We start from the raw sequence: 18,680 nt of genomic DNA, 5'->3' as shown, positions 1-18,680 counted from the left end.
CCTGGCCTCTCATCTCCCCTGAGGCTCTTCATCAAGGGCTCATAATTCTGTTCCTTCTTCTTCCTGTCCTTCCCCAGGCAGCCTAGAGTCCCTAGCAAGAGCCAGACCTATCCCCAACATCCCAACTCTAGGCTTCCTCCCCAGGCCCCCAAGACCCACCAGCCCCGGGCTCAGCAGAATGAGCCCAGTGAGTGCCGGGGCTCCCAGTTTGGCTGTTGCTATGACAACGTGGCCTCTGCTGCTGGTCCTCTTGGGGAAGGCTGCGTGGGCCGGCCCAGCTATGGTGAGTGGGTGTCCCTCCATCCTTCCTGGTGAGTAGGCTCTGGTCCCCCTAGGCCCCCACACCTCCGCAGAGCCCCACCTGGAGCTTCCTACCAGCTCAGTGATTCATTCATTTCTTCAGATATTTGCTGATCACTTATTAGGTGCCGGGTCAGAGAACAGTGCCACGTTGTTCTTATTTCCAACAGTTTGCCCTCGAGGCCACCTGCGAGCTTGGGAGAGTTGGGGAGAGCTGTAGGCAGGGCCCCCACAGAGAAGGAGGCTCATCCTCTCCCTGCCCCTGCCCCGTGGGGCTCCGCCCCCTCTAGGGCAGAGGTGGAATGGTGGTCAGTGCCAGGATGGACAGGGGTGTCCCCACCGGCCTGGGATGAGCCCTGGAGGGAGGTCACTGAGGCTGGAACACGGACTGTGTGGGCAGCACGGCCAGGGACTGCCACGGGGACTTCAGAAGCCAGATGGGCTGGTGGTCAGGGTCTGCAGGAGGCTGGGCCCCTGGGTGGGCTTCAAGCAGGGGCCAGCCATGGTCACGCAGAGACATGGAGTGGGCTCTGCTGGGGAGGTGGGGGCAGCTGTGGTGGGTTCGAGGCCAGTGAGGGGTCCAGGAGCCAAGGTGGGCCCCACACGGGGCGTCTTTGCAGATGTTCCTGGGAGCTGAGGGCTGGGTTCTCCTCGTGAGCTCAGCACGTCAAGGCCAAGCCCTTGGGCTGCTCGGTGCATGCGCTCTGGTGCCCTGGGTCAGGCATGGGGAGGTGAGGGGCATGAGGGGGCCAGTCCAGGTTGCTCACGGCCCTGACCTCCTGGAGGGCTCTAGTTCTGTGGGTGGAGCCCAGTAGGTCTGGGCCGGGAGCAGACTCTGCCCCCAGGGCCAGGTGAGGGGCCCGGGTAGGGGTGTAGACATGTTCCGTGAGCTGGGAAGGGCCTGGCTCCGAAGTCCGAGGCCAAGGGGATGGGGGGCCCTTGTCGGCGGGGCTCTGCTGGGCCACGTCCCTGGCTCGGTGACACTCACCCTTCTGGCCCCTCAGCCTACCCCGTGCGGTGCCTGCTGCCCAGCGCCCACGGCTCCTGCGTGGACTGGGCGGCCCGCTGGTACTTCGTCCCCTCTGTGGGCCGGTGCAACCGGTTCTGGTACGGCGGGTGCCACGGCAACGGCAACAACTTCGCCTCCGAGGAGGAGTGCATGAGCAGCTGCCCCGGGCCTCCCGCCGGGGCCCGGGGAGATGGTGACGGCAGCGGTCCCGGGGGCCAGCAAGAAGCCAGATGGCAGCGGACAGGGGCCACGGTTCAGACGAAGCCCTTGCCTTCTGGTGGCCTCTCGTGGCGAGACCGAGAGCCTAGGCCGAGGGAGGAGTCCCACGCGCAGGGCTTTGGAGAGCGGCCCTGGCGCGGGGAGCTGGGGCCCAGCGCCCCTGGCCTGGGCGGAGATGCCGGGCGGCCAGCGCCGCCTTCCCGCAGCTCTTCCTACAGGTGAGCGCCCCCCCCCGCCCCCCCCGCCCCCACCCGGGGCTGCACCTGTGGGAGCTAACACCCTGAGGTCAGCAGCACCCCCCACCTCCAGTCGTCCAGACAGCCCGCGGGGAGGGCCTCGTTCCTGTCGTTGCAACATGGGGAGGCTGCCTTTGGAGACAGGAGACCTGCCGGCAGATGGTGGCGCCATCTGGGTCAGACCTCGCTCCTACACCGCAGGCCCCATGACCTCCGGCGAGTTCTCCAACTTCTCTAAGCCCCCGTTGCCTGACGTGTGAAATGGCGACGTTCTCTCAGGTTTACTGTGGCTTCCAGTCTTGGGACTGTGTCATGAGAGCTTTGGGGAGAATAAAAGCCAAATAAGTAAAACTTTACATTCCAAAGGGGTCAAGCATGTCGTTTAGTTCCCCACACGGAGCTGGCGTGAGGGATCTCTCCGGGCCCCTCCGTGCCCTGGGCTTTGCGCCCACCCTGCAGCCGTCACAGGACCAGGCTGAGGTAGCAACGTCCAAGGGCATGAGGGGAGGAGGGAGAGGGGGCATTCCCGAGGCAGTGACTTCTGGAGCTTGGCGTCCCGGGGCATGCCCTGACCCCGACAGTGCCCGAGACAGGATGGAGGCCAAGCCTCCGGGGTGGGACAGTGATGGAGGGGAGTCCCCGGTCCCGCACAGGTCCTCCCCTCCTCCCTCCCCAGGGTCAGCTTGGCCGGCCAGGAGCCATCCCTGGTACAGGCGGCCCCGGGGCAGTTGGTGCAGCTCGTCTGCCAAGATGATGACACCTCCCTGGAGCCCCATGGCCGGTGGCAGAAAGACGGGCAGCCCGTCTCCTCCGACAGGTGTGTGTGTGGCAGCCCCCGATGTCCCCTGGGGGGGGAAGGGTGCAAGCAGGGCTCCAGCCCCCTCCGGTAGGAGCGCGGGGGGCCTCTGGCGGGCTGGGCTCGTTGTCGTCAGAAGCCAGAGCTCGGACCCCCACCCCCGCACTCAGGCACAAGCTGCAGCCGGATGGCTCCCTGGTCATCAGCCCCCTGCGGGCAGAGGACGCTGGCATCTACAGCTGTGGTGGCAGCAGGCCGGGTGGTGACTCTCGGAAGATCCAGCTTCGCGTCTCAGGTCTGTCCTGCGCCCCACCCGCAGGGGATTCCCGTGGGCCCAGGCGGGAGGGCCTGAGCCAGGGTGCGCCCGCGCTGGAGCGGCCCTTCCTGCCGGCAGGGACCCTGTGCTCCAGTTGGGCCGAGGTGGAGGTCTTGCCCCTCGGGGCACTCACTTTTCCACGTGTCCCCGGCCAGCTTCATGCCCCTCCCCCTTCCTTCCACCACATTCTGCACGCGGCTCACCTCTTCTGGCTCCTGACAGGGGGTGATGTGGCTGAGCCAAGGCACTTCCCTCGGACCAGGGACCCAGCTCAGGGCCACAGTCCTTGGGACTCCAGCCTAGTGGGGGACGGAGGGGGCCCAGCGGCCGTCTCCTCCTCGCAACCTCGGCCCAAGACCAGGTAACTCCAGCCGTGCCGTCCTGCTCCGGGCCTACCCCGCTTGAAGCCCGGGGGGATGGGGTCTTCGTGGTGAGAGGAGGGGGGGTGGGGCACAGGGGTCTGCCCGGTGAGGATGAGAGAAACGTGGCTCCCTGAGCACGGCCTCTTACGAGGAGGGGGAGCCCTCCGCCCCTCCCCAGTCGAGGAGGATCCAAGGCCCAGGGGCTGAGGGAGGGGAAGTACACCAGGAGCTAGAGGGTCTGCGACGGCCTTGAAGGAAGTTGGTAGAGGGGCTGCAGAGGGCTGGAGGGCCCAGGTCAAGGACTGAGTAGCAGAGGTGCAGGGCCGGGAGGTGACAGTCAAGATTCTGGGGCAGGGGTGGGGGCAGGCGGCAGGGAAGGCAGGAAAGTCCTGACCCGCATGAAGCAGCTGTCAGGAAGCTGAATCTGGAAGGAGAGAAGGGGGCCACGGGCTTGTGCAAAGGGTCCCCCTCATGGCTGTGGGGGTGTGTTCTGCAGGCTGCTTCTGGACAGGAACCAGCCCGGGGTGGTGGACGCCCGACCAGGCCAGCGGGTCCGGCTGACCTGCCGTGCTGAGGGCTTCCCGCCCCCCACCATTGAGTGGCAGAGAGATGGGCAGCCCCTCTCTTCCCCCAGGTTTGTGTTCAGCTGCTCTCTTAGCCCTCCTGTGCCACCGCCAGCCCCTGACCCTGTGCAGACCGAGGGGGAGGGAGTTGCCAGGCGCCACCTCTGTCAGTCCTGAGCAGGAGCCCAGCGGCTCTTGAGAGAGGCTGCTGCGGGGCCGCCGTGCTCCTGGGGCCAACTGACATTTGGGTCTCTGGGTCTTTCCAGTGGTGAGTGGGCAGGAGTAATGGGCCAGCTAAGGAGGGGTGACGGCTGAGGGACAAAACGGAGACAGACCCTTTTCTGGCTGATCACAACAGCTGACATGTACCCGTTATGAGCACGAGGCTTGTCCTCCGTGGTCCCCTCTGCCCAAGAGCCACCCTGAGGTGGATGCGCTCTTATCCCTGTTTTACACACGGGCGCTTACCACCACAAAGCTCCTAAGCGGCAGAACCAAGATTTGGGCCTACTGAATGAGTACAGCGGGAACCACAAACCCGCACCGGAATTATTTCGTATCCGGAAGCTTGAGAGGATTTTTCTATTGCCAGGCTTCAAAGTCGGGCACCTCCAAGTACATGAGAGTGCCAGCAGCTGGAGGACCTTGGGGCTTAAGGTCAGATGGCCCTTTGCTCAGACCCCACGGAATAATAGGGTCCACTCGGCCCTTCCCCAGGGAAAGGAAGACCCTGCCAGCTCCCTCGGGATGGAGCCACCTGACTGTGCTTTGTCCCTAGACACCAGCTGCAGCCCGATGGCTCTCTGGTCATCAGCCACGTGACTGTGGAAGATGGTGGCTTCTACGCCTGTGTTGCTTTCAACGGGCAGGCCCGAGACCAGAGATGGGTCCAGCTCAGAGTTCTGGGTAAGGTGGTAGTCCTGAGCGGAAGGGTGAGTGGGGCTAGTGACCTCTGAGGTCAGGCGGGGCAGGTGGGACAGAATTAGCAAGTGGCCGACCATGCTTCCTCCTTGGGCCTAGGGGAGCTGACCATCGCGGAGCTGCCCTCCACTATGATGGTGCCAGAGGGGGACACAGCCAGGCTGCTGTGTGTGGTGACAGGAGAAAGTGTGAACATCAGATGGTCCAGGTAAGGCTCTAGTCCGCACCGGCCTGGCCCTCGGACCCGCACCCCTGAGGCTGTCCAGCCCGGGAGGTGGCCCAGCTTTCTGCAGGGATAGTGCGGTTCCCACCCTTCATTCTTCAACTCCTGCCTCCGGTGGGGGGGCTGCAGCACCCTCTTCCTGACAGCAAGGCCCTGTAGGACCGTTCTCTTGGTTGGGCTACACACCAGGGTTTCTCAACCTCGGCACCATTGATATTTCAGACTGGATAATTTTTTCATTAAAATTTTATTTGAGAGCGAGCGAGTGGGTACCTAAGTCTTGTGGAGGGGAGAGGGAGAAGCAGGCTCCCCGCTGAGCAGGAAGCTGGATGTGGGGCTCAGTCCCAGGAGCCCGGGATCATGACCTGAGCCAAAGGCAGCCGCTTAACCCACTGAGGCACCCCGGCACCCAGACTGAATAATTCCTGATTGTCGGGGCTGTGTTGTGGATTGTGAGGTGTTTGGCCGCATCCAGGCCATCTACCCACTAGATGCCAAAGGACAATGTCTCCTGATGTCCTCTGGGTGGCGCACTCTCCCCCTGGGGTTGAGAACCCTGGGCTAGACTCAACTTTGAAGACTTCAGGAGTCTTTTACTCCACGTTAGTTTCTCTTTTATTCATTCCCTCAGTAAACATTCTTTTGCCCCCTTCCTCCTTGCCATGTGTCAGGAATCACCCAGGCTCTGGGGCTCTTGGTGTGCTCTGAGCCCCCCAGGCACCCCCAGGTAGGAGAGGGCCCAGTGTCCGCTGAGCTCCGGAGATCGGCCCTCAGTGCTACCGGTGCCCGGAGGATGGGGCTGCCCCCTCTCTGGAGCCATCAAGGAAGAGGGGGCCACACACGTGACTTTGTCTGGGCCCTGAAGGCTGAGGAGGGGAAGGCTGTTCCTGAACAAGCCTCAGAGGTGGGCGTTGGAGATGATGTCAGGCTGGGAAGGGGCCTGTGCGGCCGGGAGCTCTGTAGGCTCGAGCAGCTGTGCTCCGTGCAGGCCTGCCCTGACCGGGTCTGGCCTCCACTGATTCTAGCAGGCCCGTATCTCCCTCTTTGCTTCTCTTCGGTCTTCCTAGCAGCAAACATGTCCAGGATTCCCCTCCTCAAAGCAAAACGAAAGCTACCTGGCTCTGACCCCCATGTCCCCGCAGACTCTGGCCTCTTACGGAGTCTCCCCATCACAGCACGGCTGTTCGGACTGGCTGCCCGAACATCACCCCCGCTTCAGAGACACTGCCCTGTCCCTACATCCTCTGGACGAATCTCAGCCCCCACGTGACCTGCTCTTCCGCCAACCGCGTGCACTTCCTGACATGCTCCTTCTCCTCGGCTCCAGGACACTCCTGTCCTCTAGCCTTCGTCCTCTTTCTTTGGTTGCTGCTTTCGTTTCCCTGGCTGGCTCATCTTCTCACACCAGTGCCTCAGAGGCTGCTGCACCTCGGGGGCTGTCCATGGTTCTTTTTTTTTTTTTAAGATTTATTTAACAGAGAGAGAGATCACAAGCAGGCAGAGAGGCAGGCAGAGAGAGATGGGGAAGCAGACTCCCCGCTGAGCAGAGAGCCCAACATGGGGCTCAATCCCAGGACCCTGAGACCATGACCTGAGCCGAAGGCAGAGGCTTAACCCACTGAGCCACCCAGGCGCCCCCTGTCCGTGGTTCTTGATCTAACTTCACCTTGGGTAACCTTTTTGGCACGTGGTTTCCTGGGTCATGCAGTGCTGATACACTGTCTGGGTCTAGACCCCAAATCCGTCGCCTCCTGGTATCTCACGGGCACCCGGAATGCAAAATAGTGGGAGAGAGCCTCCACCGTTCAGCCCTCATCCCCACTCCGGATCTCCCCGTGGTGGAGAGGCACTGCTATTAACCAGTAACCCAAGCCCCGAACCTCTGTCATCTCTTTGCCCACCTCACAAATCAGACCCTCCCCCACGTGTGCACGTCTGCCGTGGCCACTTCCGGCTCTCTGCTTTCAGGTTTCTCCTTGACCCAGGAAGCGAGCCTTTCCAAGGGCAGATACTTGGTCCGTCCTGCTTAGCTCACACCCCCCCATTCCCTGCAGGGTCCAGGCCAAAGTCCTATCTAGGCTGTGCCCGCTTTGTTCCCTGCTCTGACCATGGCCGCTGCCCCTTGAGTTCACGAGTCCCCTTGTTGTCCCTTTCACCAGCCAGCTGTTCCTCCTCATCCTCAGGTCAGGGCTCAGCTAGGTCATCCGCAGGGAGGACCCCCTAATCACCTGTACCCTAGCCCAGTGCCCTCAAGGCAGGGAGTGCTTATGTCTCTCACCCAGCACAGGGCCTGGCCTCATGGCTGCTTAAAAGACTTTTTTTTTTTAAAAGATTTTATTTATTTGATAGACAGATCACAAGCAGGCAGAGAGAGAGGAGAAAGCAGGCTTCCCGCGAAGTGGAGAGCCCGATGTGGGGTCGATCCCAGGACCCTGGGATCATGACATGAGCTGAAGGCAGAGGCTTTAACCCACTGAGCCACCCAGGCGCCCCTTAAAAGACCTTTTTTAAAAAAAATTATTTGAGAGAGAGAGATATCACAAGGAGGCAGAGAGGCAGACAGGAGGAAGCAGGCTCCCTGCTGAGCAGAGAGCCCGAAGCAGGGCTTGATCCCAGGACCCTGAGACCATGACCTGAGCGGAAGGCAGAGGCTTAAGCTAACTGGGCCACCCACGTGCCCCTTGAAAGACCTTTGTTGATGAAAAGCGAGAGCAGGGTTCCTTTGTGGATCAAGAGGCAGATCACAGTAACTTAGATCAGTGGTGTGCTCAGAGTGGGTTCACCTCACTTTCGAGTGAATTTGCTATGAGAATGTTCTTTTCGGCACCCTGACCCCTCTTTCTTGAGGTGAGGGTCATCTGTCCATGATTACCTCCTCCCTTTGTCTCCTCCTGGGCCCTGGCCGGCTCTCCCAGTGTCCTCCCCCCCCTCCCCCAGGAATGGACTGCCGGTGCGGGCTGACGGGCGTCGCGTCCACCAGTCCCCAGATGGCACCCTGCTGATCCACAACCTGCAGGCCGGAGACGAGGGCTCGTACACGTGCAGCGCCTACCGTGGAAGCCAGGCAGTGAGCCGCAGCACCGACGTGAGGGTGGTCCCGCCGGGTAAGGGGCCTACCCCAGGGACTTGCTCGTTCCTGAGAGCTGCCTTTGTGCTGCATGGGGCGGGGAGGGCAGGCTCTGCAGTCTGGGGGACCCTAGCCTGGGTCCCGGCTCACTCTGCCAGTTCCTGGGAGCGTCACTGTGACAAGGGGCTCAACCTTCCTGAGCCTCCCTCCTCCCGGGTGCAGCAGGTGACCTCACCGCCTGGGAGAGCTGTGGTGACGGTGGAGGAGATGGTGCGGAGGGAGGCATCTGGTAACAACAGGTGATGTCAAGTATCACTAAGACTTACTGATTCCAAGAAATAGGATTGACTGGAATTTCATTATAGTCCTTAAGGCAGAGAGGCCGTTCATTCTAATCAGTGCGGCAAAAAATGGTCCTGTTTGAAAAGTGCCTTTATGGCTCTTTGACCATGTAAAGCAGAAAGGGCAGAGATTAGTGTCCCCATCTTACAGATGAGGAAGATATCCAGAGACCGTATGTGGTGTTTCTATAAGCCATACAGCCAACGAGGGGCTCAGCCGGGATTAGACCCTAGTCCTCATATTTAATATTCTTTTCCTTAAATGATTATACCAGGAACTGGCAGAATTTTACTTGCATTATTCAGCAGCTTGTGTTCTCCAGCTCTTGCTCAGAGTTGAGTATTAGTGAACCCAAGGCCCATGCTGTAAAGCAGTGTCATACCACTATCTAGGAGGGCCTCTCCCGGGCAGTCTGTCCCCATGCTCACAGCGGCCAGGGCCCCCCCGGCACCGCCCCGGGAGAGCTGCTCCCTCCCCCGCCTGCCGGGGGTGGGGGGGGAGGCGTGCGGGGGGGGGGGGGGGGCGGGTGGTCTGAGGCTGCTATGCTGCAGGTGGGGAGTGGCCAGCGCTAAAGGCTGAAAGTCGGTAGAATCGTTGCTTAGTGGATCAGACTAACATGCAGGCTTCCAGTTTCTGAGCTGCTTTTGCCCTTGGGACAGCGCTAGCTGCTCAGGCTTGGTGACTGAGTGCAGGGGTGTAGGAAGGCCTGACCTTCACTAAAGTGCTAGACTGCCGGGGCCGGTTTTCTCTCCCCCCTCTGCCCAGCAGATTGATCTCTGTCTACAAACCAACCAGATTTAACCAGACCCGAGACAAGCTGGAAGGCAGACTAGTGTGAGAGAGAGCTGTCAGAGGACCCAAGTTCGTGTTTGTGACTCACTGCAGACACGTCTACATGGGAAATGATCATCAGAAACCCATCCGACAGCACAGTCTGGCGCGGCGCCTGCTGTGTGGTCGCAGGCTGCAGGGTCTGGCTTGGGCTGTCTCCTGGACAGGACACCTTTCTCCTGCCCTCTGCTGGGGGAGTGTTGCTCCTCTCCTATTCTACGGGCACCTTTCTTGACTGGAAGCTGTCTCGCCCCTCTCTCTGTATTCATTTTGTTGATTATGCTTTCTGTAGGGTCTCACTGCTTGAGGCTGCCTCCCTGTGCCCGATCCGCGGTCTGGGGGCATACTGGAATTAGCGTCAGCGTCCTGGTAGCGGGCCTTGAGTTAGTCACGCTCTGGTGTAAGGGACTCGCTTGAGGATTTCTCAACCTTCTTGCCTAAAAGACCAGGGTGAGAAACAGAAAACACCGGAGGGATAAAAACAGAGGCTCGCTCCTTTTCTGCAGGAGAGGGAGTGGGGCTGGCACAGCATAGTTCAGCACTCAAATTCTAGCCAGTCACTGGATGCCCGAGGAGCCGTTCCCGTCTCCACACAGGCAGAGAGCTGGAGTCACTGGCCCAAAGTCACCCCGCTGGGAAGTAGGGAAGCCAGGACCGAGCTCAGGCGGTCTGGCTCCAGAGCTGCTGTTTCCTCGGGCCCGGGACAGGCCCCAGGGCTGCAACTGCTGGAAGTCGATACCAAAGTTACTGATTTTCTTTTAAATGCATAAATGGCTTGATATTTATATAAATGTGGGTATGGTTGACTCCTGAGGCACGTCTGTGCAGTCAAATCCACGTAGAACTTTGACCCCCCAAAACTTTACTAACAGCCTGTTGACTAGAGCCCTACTGGTAAGTTAGCACGGACTGTATCAGTATTACATACTGTATCCCCAGCGAAGTAAGCCAGACACATGTTAAGAAAATCCGAAGGAAAATACATTTATAGTATTGTACAGTATTTAATGAAAAAAAAAAAGTGGACCCGCACAATTCAAACCTGTTGTTTAAATGCCGGCTTAGTACTCTCATACTGATATCCCAGATCTGTATAGAATCAGGTACTGAGACCACCCAGGTATGATCTTCCTGTTGTATTCTGGGAAAAAGCAGGGGGAGAGGAGATGAAGATCAGCCCCATGAGATCTGACTTTAGGGAAGGTGCTATTCAGGCCTAACCAGGCTGAGTCAGAAGAGCCCCTTCCAGAAAGAAAAGGGAAATTAACCAGATGAGGCCACTTCAGTCCCAAGATGAAGCAGTGGGATAAAACTCAGAATTTTTTTTTTCACCTTTTTTTTTTGCCTACCCTGAGATCAAGAGTCCTTTGTTCTACAGCCCTGGCTCGCCCGGTGCCCCTCTCACGGGTTTTTTGTTTTTTTTTTTTTTAAGATTTTATTTATTTGACAGAGAGAGAGAGATCACAAGTAGGCAGAGAGGCAGGCAGAGAGAGAGGAGGAAGCAGGCTCCCCGCGGAGCAGAGAGCCCGATGCGGGGCTCGATCCCAGGACCCTGAGATCATGACCTGAGCCGAAGGCAGCGGCTTAACCCACTGAGCCACCCAGGCGCCCCTCTCACGGGGTTTTTAAGGCACCGAAGCTCCTAGCATGTTCAGAGGGGGCGGGAGCCAGCACTTTGTGCTTCGTGCAGTGTTAGAACCATGGCTCCTAAGGCTGCTCTCTCCATCACCTTGTCTAAGGGCTCGCTGCCTCTCTCTGGGGGAAGTGGGAGAACTGGGAAGACGGGGAACGAAGTGAGGAGATAAACTAGGGCTGCAGAAGGCACGAACCCTTTGAGGTTGGAGGGAATCAGCAATGAGAGAAAGGGGACAGCTCTAGCCCAACTCAGAATTTTACTTAGGGAGGATGCCCCACCTTTCCTTGCCAGTCCAAGGGTGAAGGGAATCGTCATCCAGCTCTGCAGGTCCCAAGCGCGAGGGCAGGGAGTTAACGTCAAGGGATGAGTCATCACATGGAGTCAAGGCTTAACAGTCTGTCCTGCACTGAGGCTGCAGGACCCCGGCCTGTCCCGTGAGGCCGACGGCGGGGGCGCGGGCTGCACAGAGGTGTTAAAAGAGTACAGAGTGACTGTGCTTTTGGGAAGCCTGGCGCTTCTACTGTTGCTTTCCTCTTAAGGCAAAGAAAGGGCAGGTGGGACTTCTCAGTGTCCACAGCTTCCTTACCGCCCCCCCCGCCCCCGGTTGCTTCCACAGCGCCGCCCGGCCACCCCGGGAACCTCGGCAGGGAGTGTGTGGACCAGCCCGAGCTCGCCAACTGTGATCTGATCGTGAAGGCCCAGTTCTGCGGCAACGAGTACTACTCCGGCTTCTGCTGCGCCAGCTGCTCCCGCGTCCAGCCTCCCGCTCAGCCCGTCTGGCAGCAGGGATGAAGGCTGGCTGCGGGCCCAGTCCCGAAGCAACCCTCGGCCTGTGGCCTCCGGCTGGCAAAGGGATCTGTCCTTTAGAGAAGGGGCCCTTTCAGGCCGCCCCGCCTCGCCAGCACCCACCTTGCGCTGCGCCACCACAGGCAGCTGTCAAGAGGCATCCGCTGGGAGAAGGCCACCCTTTCCGGCCTCCTCCCTTATTTCTGTTAAGCAGGATCCGTTCACTGGGTTCTAGAGCAAGTTACCAGGGTTCTCAATTCATTGAAAGCTGGGTGGGGAGGTGTGGAAGTGTTTCGAAGTTACCATGTATCGGCACGCTAACTCCTGCCGGGTCAGGCCATTTCTCTTTGCTAGAACGCCCTTGTACGCAGGGTCAGACAGCGGGTCCACTGCTCCGGTCGCGCTCACCCTTCCGGGGGGCAGCTTCAAACCCCCCCTCCCCCGCCCCGGGCGGACAGTTAACGGCGCGCTCGGGAGAGCTCCTGCCGAGGTGCAGCAGGGCACGTGCGCCCAGGACAGGGATGGGGGTGAAGGAGCAGCAGCTGGTGCCGTCAGCAAGGCCGAACTGCGGGTGCCCCTTACTTTCCTCCGGAAAGGCCTCCCCTCCTGAGGCCGACGCGCAGAGCCTGGCTATGAGGGTCACCTCACCCTGTATCGAGCTGACCCGCTCTGCACAGTGACCAGCGGGGAGCCTCTCCCCCCGCAGCAGGAATCTGTGAGGCAGAACCAGACCATTAAACGCCAGCACCAGCAGGACGGGAGGGAAGAAGGGGAAGGCGATGTATGAACAGCGAAGTGGCTTCAGACACGGCTGGAGTTGGCAGAAGTCGCCTCCATCTCTCAGAACCCCCCGTTCCTCGCTGCTGCTCAACGAGGGGCCTGGATTCAGCCCAGTCTGAGCTTCCAGGTCCCTTTCCACTTAACCTACACACCCTACAGAGGACCGGCTGGACCTGACAGGTTACTCCGGGACATCGGAAAGGCAGGCATTAGGGGAAAAGCTGACTTATTACCACCACACTGGCTGGAAAAGAGAAACTGCATCATGGGTGAGTGACCCATGACTTCTTGGTCTACCTCTCAGTCAACACAGGAAGCGTGGATTAGGGGCAGAGGCATTTTTTTTCTTTCCACTTAAAAAAAAAAAAAATAGGATCCCCTGGTAAGCAAAATTTACCATGGCTAGTTTTGCTAGACAAACTGGAAACTAAGGGCTACTTTCTTGGACTCCCCAGTTCTCCCCAACTGGTAAGTTCGAGGATAGCCAGCTCTTCTCAGAACTAGTCACAGAGTACTGGGCTAAGGTTATAGCAAAGAGTAACACTAACAAGCTGGACCAGTGGTTCTCAACCCTCTTCCATACTGGGAGCTTTTTTTTAGTTAAAAAAAAACAACTGAACTTGGGGGTCCCCCCACCACCACTCTGATTTACTGGCCTGGAGTAGGGACCAGGGTGAGGATTTTAGAAGCTCCTCAGGTGATTGTAGTATGTATCCAAGGCTGAGACTCACCGCTCCAGCAGGGCCCTTCAGGTGAACCTTGTTCCAGGGTATTTTCTGCCGACTAGGCTGGGGGCGGGGGGGGGGGGGGCAGAGCTGAGCTCTGTACCTCTACTCAGCTGCTGGGTGCAGTCCATGCTCCTGTTTCAGACCACAGCCTGAGCAGCAAGAGTCTGCCACCAGAGATATGCTTAGATCAACCAAAGCCTAAAGTATAAACAAAAAGTGAATTTTAAGAATATACCAGTCCTGATGGGCAAAACAGATGGATTAATCCAGAGGTACAATCTTCCAGTTAGGAGTCTCGGAGAGGAAGTCTAACGCAGGGACTGTGGTCAGCAATACTGTAACAGCACGTGTGGTGACAGACGGTGATCACACTTACGGTGGTGAGCACTGTGTGCTGTACGAACTGTTGGATCGGTATGTTGTACACCTGAAACTAACACTGTGTGCCAATTTTACTTCAATAGACAAAGTACACTAGTCCCAATACAAGATCTTCTAGCCACCAAACCAGAGTTCTGTAGCAGCCGCCGAACCGCAGAACAGAGCAAAAAGAAAAGGCGACATATTTGCTGATAAAGAAAAGGGGAAAGACCAGCCCTTCATGGGCAAAAGCTTCTACCACGAACATTTATTTTTGTTAAAGCAGATTATAAATTCTCATCAGTACAAATATATATAACTTACATTTGATTGTAAGGCCAACGTTCGAAAGTAAAAATGAGATGGGATCTCATGTTACCAGAGGTCAAGAGGCCGCAGCTGGCAGCGGATGCTCTGCTCACCACAGGTTTGGGGTGGGGGTCGGACGCACACACGGCTAATGAACTACACTCTCCATCCCCACGAAACTCCTGGGGACAAAACGTAAAGGACAAAACAAAACCCACCAAGACCCACATGACAAACCAACACAGTAACCTGCGCTCCCGTCAACGGACGTGATTATGTCATTGTCACCTTAGTGTTAAGTAGAGGACTAACATAAACTGCAGCAGTACGGAAAAGAAAATCCAGATTCTCTATAGAGTGTACGTAGACTGAGTCCATTAAAATAACGACATTAGAATTTCATCACAGGTTCAAAACCAGGACAATACTGCTCTTTCATTTCTTTAAAACTACAACCTAGTGACTGGATTGGTCAGATGCATGATTGTTGCCGCAATGCGCTACTTACAACGAATGATGCCAAGTAATTCGGATCCCATCTGCCCCTCCCAACCTTTCCTCTCTCCGCTTCGATGGGCATCACTGATAAATCAATCTTATGTACAATTTCTTACAGCTAACCCTTTTACCTTTGGCAAGATTACTTACAACTCATACAACTTTTTACTATTGAGAACTATTTAAAATATTCTAAATGCATAAAAATAAAGATTTTGGCTTTTTTGATATATATTTATAATATTTATTCTTACTCAAAGTGGAAGCTCAACTTTGCCCCTAAAATATAGCTCTGTTGGGCAGCTGCTGATGTGCCCTCCTGGGAATTCTGGCGGCACAGCCTGCCTCTCGTCCCCAGCCCAAGCACAGGCCACCGTGTTCTTGACCTGACAGGCCAGTACTGAGGCGGCACGTGAATGGCCTGAAAAACAAAGGGAGATTGTTTTGCTTCCCGTTGTGTTTTATATTCCAGTAAATGTGCTTTGAATACAAATTCCTGTTCAGATACTTCTGCCTCTCTATTGCCAGAGATTTGTAAGGGGCTGAGGGAGAAAGAAGGGGACAGAGGGCAACATTTCTTTGACTTCTTGAGCCTAACTGCAAGACAACTCTTCTCTAGGAATGTTTTTCCCATTTTTAAAAAAAATCACCTTTCCTAGCACACTCTGCCTGGACATGCTCCTTGGGACCTTTGGGATTAGTGAAAAGTATACTGATTGGGAACACAAAGTTCCCTTTGCTCCTTTGACCTCTGCCCCTGCCCTTGCCTAAGTACAGACAAAATACGTAAGCCATAGAGACGGCTTAAAGTTCAATTTCAAACGTCTTCTGTAAATCACTGGAGAAAGGATTGGTGGGAGAGGGGTTAGTACGCTGCTTGGACTTGCTTTCTAATGCAGCCCACTGGGCTTCGAAAGGATCCACTGGGCAGGTGCCCGCAGGAACCTCTGTGTGCTTATCTCCTGAGGCCAACCTGCCATCGTCTACACCATTGAAAGCTGCAGAACCGTTGAGGTGCTGAGCAGGCGGCTTAAAGAAGGGACTGGCAGTAGCACCGCTCGTCTCATACTGAGGGAATGTCTGCTGCTTGACCAGGCTGGGAGACTGATGGGGGTGGATGGCCTGAGGGTGGCCTGCAGTGCCAAACACGTTGGCTACCATCTGGGAGGGAGTGATGCCCACCACAGGCACGTTAGGGGCTGGATAGGGCATCCCATTGGCCACAGGATAGGACTGGGCAGGGACAAAGGCTGGCTGCAGGGGTGGGACCACACCCACTGGCACGGGCTGAGAGGCGAGGAATGCATGGCCTTGGAAAGGCGGCGCCGGCTGGGTCACGGCAGTGGGTGGAGGAGGCTGGAGAACTGGCTGCAGCGCAGCGGCGGAGGCCTGGGGCTGCTGAGCCCGGACGCTCTTGGACACCTCTTCTAACCAGCGGTCAGCTTCAGAGGGCGTGCGTCTGTGACCAGCCTGGAAGAGACCTGGAGAAGCAGCACCAGAAGATTGACCCCACTCGGTCCCTGGGAACAAACACGATGGAGAGAGACAAAAGAATCAATCTTTAGGGGCTTCTTTCCTTACCTGGTAACCTTGGTTACCTGACTGATCCTAACGTGTGGATACTTTGTGGTTCTGGCCGGTGGGAGAAAAGTCTCTTTAACCAGCTGAGGAGGTATTGTTTTAGGACTAAGGGAACGTGTCAGACCATGCTGCGTCTCAGCCATGTGGAGGAGCTGTCTAGATAGGGCTCGACTGCATGCAACGAAGGCAACTGGCTGGCATCAGAAAGCCTCTCCTACTGCTGTACTGTACTCCATGGTACAGACACCAGCTTGCACATGCTCTACAGGGCCCAAGGCGGTTCATCTTCTGCTCTAACAGAATAAAAATAGCCAGTGACTTGGCCATATGCCTCACGGCCCCTGTCTCACTTCAAGACACATGTTATCCTTCAGGTGAACTGCCTTCATTACTATTTAAAATCTGTTCTAAAAAAAAAAATTTGTTCTGATTTTAGTTAACAAATGTTCACTATAGGAAAACTGGGAAGTACAGACGAGCAAAAATGAAGGCCTTTTGGCAGCCCTTTCTGTAGGCCTGCCACCATAAGAAGTGGGGTACCCAACTGCTACAGGCATGTGCACACATATCCAAATTCAGTGGTTGCCTCAGGGTAGGGCACAGGAATCTGTATTTTATGAAAGCTCTAGGGGTTGGCTCTATTTCGTAGCCCTAGGAACTACTGAATCTAATCTCTTGAGTTTGTCTCCTTCGCCATCTATTTCTGGGGGGATCATACTGTTCCTGAAAGGATTCCTCCCTGGTTCCCACTCAGGTAAATGGTTGATTCCTGAATAGGCGTCACTCATCTGATCCCAGAATCCTCACCACCATCCATGGCCACCTTACCCGAATGTGTGGCTGCAATTCCCTTGTTAGCAGCATCAGGGGCATGGGCCCAAGGGTTGGTTTCACGCACAGGCATTGCTACGGGTGCTAGAGCGGTATGGGCTGGCTTAGCAGCAAGGACATGGAAGGCTGAGTCAGTGCCATTAGCTACAATGGGAGCAGACAACATCGATGGAGTTAATTCATGCAGGGTGGACGGGCGACCCCCGGGAGCTGGGTCGGTCAGGCCAATGTGCGATACTGGTGGAACAGATAAGACAGAAAAGCTGGTGTTGCGATAACCATGCTATCTTGCAATGGATACACAAACCTTTCGGCGAAGAAGGAATTAGAAATTGTAATTAAGATAGCTACACTGGGGGCACCTGGGTGGCTCAGTGGGTTAAGCCTCTGGCTTCGGCTCAGGTCATGATCTCAGGGTCCTGCGATCAAGCCCCGCATCGGGCTCTCTGCTCAGCAGGGAGTCTGCTTCCCCCTCCCCTCTGCCTACTTGTGATCTCTCTCTTGTCTGTCAAATAAATAAATAAAATCTTAAAAAAAAAATAGAAATAAAAAATAAAGCTACACTAAAAAAAAAAAAAAAAAAAAAAGAAGTCAAATGACCGTTCTAGGAAAATATGTGTACAGGGGGAGAGGGAATGAAACCTAGAAAAACAATTTCCAATTAAGCTGAACAAAGCTGCTTTGTCTAACAAGCAGCAAAAATTTATTCCAGATATAGCTTGGCCTTTGGTATAATGATGTAGATAAAGCATTTCCTTCTCCTACCACTCTTCCAAAAGTTCAAATGATGCCAACAATAACAATGGGTTAAATATAATGATCCCTTATGATCATTAATGTACTTCATTAACATTACTTGAGAATGCATCATCCTATCTAATTCTCTCAAAAACCCCCTAAGGCTCGTATACTCATGCTATAAATGAGAAATCAAATTTGGTATATGTTTTCATTTGGTTAATAAATTTGTAATTCCCTACAGAATTAATCTCATCTCTCTTTTCTGAAGATTTCCCCCTCAGTAATGTTCACAATATCTCAAAGTACTATTATTCTTTCCTCTCTCTTTATTAAAATCTCTTAACCTTTGCTTCTTTACTCCAGATATCTTTTCCAAGAGTTTCTGTTCCTTAGCCCAGCTCTCTATCGTATTTAGTACAGAGCAGACAAGCAGGCACTGTTTCCTGCCCTTTGCTTTTAATCACTCCCTCTTTAAGACCAGGCAACCATGCTTTCAGCATTGGTACTATTTACCCCAGGGCTTGTCTGAAAGACTAGCTCATCCACAGATCGGTAGTTCCTTAAAGGCAGGAAAAGGACTATGTTCTATTCAGTTCTGTATATCCACTGTAAACAGGCACAGAGGCAGCAGAATAAAACAGGTAGGATATTCAGAGAGACCTGGGTTTGAATCCTGGCTGTGTAATTTGGGCAATTTACTCAATCTCTCTGAGCCTCATTTTCCTTATCTGTAATGCTTACTTCAAAGGGTTGTTGTGGAGATTAAATGAGGGGAGAAAATGCACGAGTCCTTACCAAGATGTGGCAGCCACAGTGCTAATAAGTGCTCAACAAATTGTGCCTACTATAGGTATTATAAATATTTGTTTATGAAATGAAAAGCCATTTGGTGCATATGATTATAATGGACTTTTTTTTTTTTCTTTTTGTTATTAAAAAGAGACTCTGAAGGAAAGCATGTAGTAGCTTCCTCTCTTAGGAACGGGGTACTGTCTCCAACAGCAAAACTTCTTCTGGGGCACCTGGGTGGCTCCGTGGATTAAAGCCTCTGCCTTCAGCTCAGGTCATGGTCTCAGGGTCCTGGGATCGAGGCCTGTGTAGGGTTCTCTGCTCATCAGGGAGCCTGCTTCTCCCTCTCTCTCTTTGCCTGCCTCTCTGCCTACTTGTGATCTCTCTGTCAAATAAATAAAATCTTAAAAAAAAAAACAACAAAAAACTTCTGAGCTCTCTTTCAAAAGAAATAAA

The 18,680-nt window shown here is 55.3% G+C and overlaps 2 protein-coding genes across 11 annotated transcripts in view; one reads left to right on the top strand and one right to left on the bottom strand.

Moving 5' to 3' along the window:
• The window catches only part of PAPLN (papilin, proteoglycan like sulfated glycoprotein), a 30,545-nt gene extending 18,698 nt beyond the window's left edge, over nucleotides 1-11,847 (top strand). For all 3 annotated transcript variants that reach the window (XM_046009244.1, XM_046009243.1, XM_046009242.1), the window contains 10 exons: nucleotides 145-283; nucleotides 1,305-1,746; nucleotides 2,441-2,581; nucleotides 2,731-2,855; nucleotides 3,099-3,237; nucleotides 3,735-3,872; nucleotides 4,580-4,707; nucleotides 4,822-4,930; nucleotides 7,883-8,049; nucleotides 11,438-11,847. In XM_046009244.1, the coding sequence (XP_045865200.1) occupies nucleotides 145-283; nucleotides 1,305-1,746; nucleotides 2,441-2,581; nucleotides 2,731-2,855; nucleotides 3,099-3,237; nucleotides 3,735-3,872; nucleotides 4,580-4,707; nucleotides 4,822-4,930; nucleotides 7,883-8,049; nucleotides 11,438-11,613 (1,704 nt within the window). In that variant the 3' untranslated portion in view covers nucleotides 11,614-11,847. The remainder of the gene's footprint in view (nucleotides 1-144; nucleotides 284-1,304; nucleotides 1,747-2,440; nucleotides 2,582-2,730; nucleotides 2,856-3,098; nucleotides 3,238-3,734; nucleotides 3,873-4,579; nucleotides 4,708-4,821; nucleotides 4,931-7,882; nucleotides 8,050-11,437) is intronic.
• Nucleotides 11,848-13,728: 1,881 nt separating this feature from the next.
• Nucleotides 13,729-18,680, bottom strand: part of NUMB (NUMB endocytic adaptor protein) — a 191,274-nt gene continuing 186,322 nt past the window's right edge. For 6 of the 8 annotated variants that reach the window (XM_046009246.1, XM_046009250.1, XM_046009245.1 and 3 more), the window contains 2 exons: nucleotides 16,692-16,838; nucleotides 13,729-15,802 (listed from right to left, as the gene is read on the bottom strand). In XM_046009246.1, the coding sequence (XP_045865202.1) occupies nucleotides 15,087-15,802; nucleotides 16,692-16,838 (863 nt within the window). In that variant the 3' untranslated portion in view covers nucleotides 13,729-15,086. The remainder of the gene's footprint in view (nucleotides 15,803-16,691; nucleotides 16,839-18,680) is intronic. The other 2 variants (XM_046009252.1, XM_046009253.1) reach the window with 1 other exon arrangement.

Source organism: Meles meles, chromosome 6, assembly GCF_922984935.1.
Source record: "Meles meles chromosome 6, mMelMel3.1 paternal haplotype, whole genome shotgun sequence".
Taxonomy (NCBI): domain Eukaryota; kingdom Metazoa; phylum Chordata; class Mammalia; order Carnivora; family Mustelidae; genus Meles; species Meles meles.
Note: the sequence above shows the minus strand (reverse complement) of the source record. Positions and strands in the feature narration are given on the sequence as shown.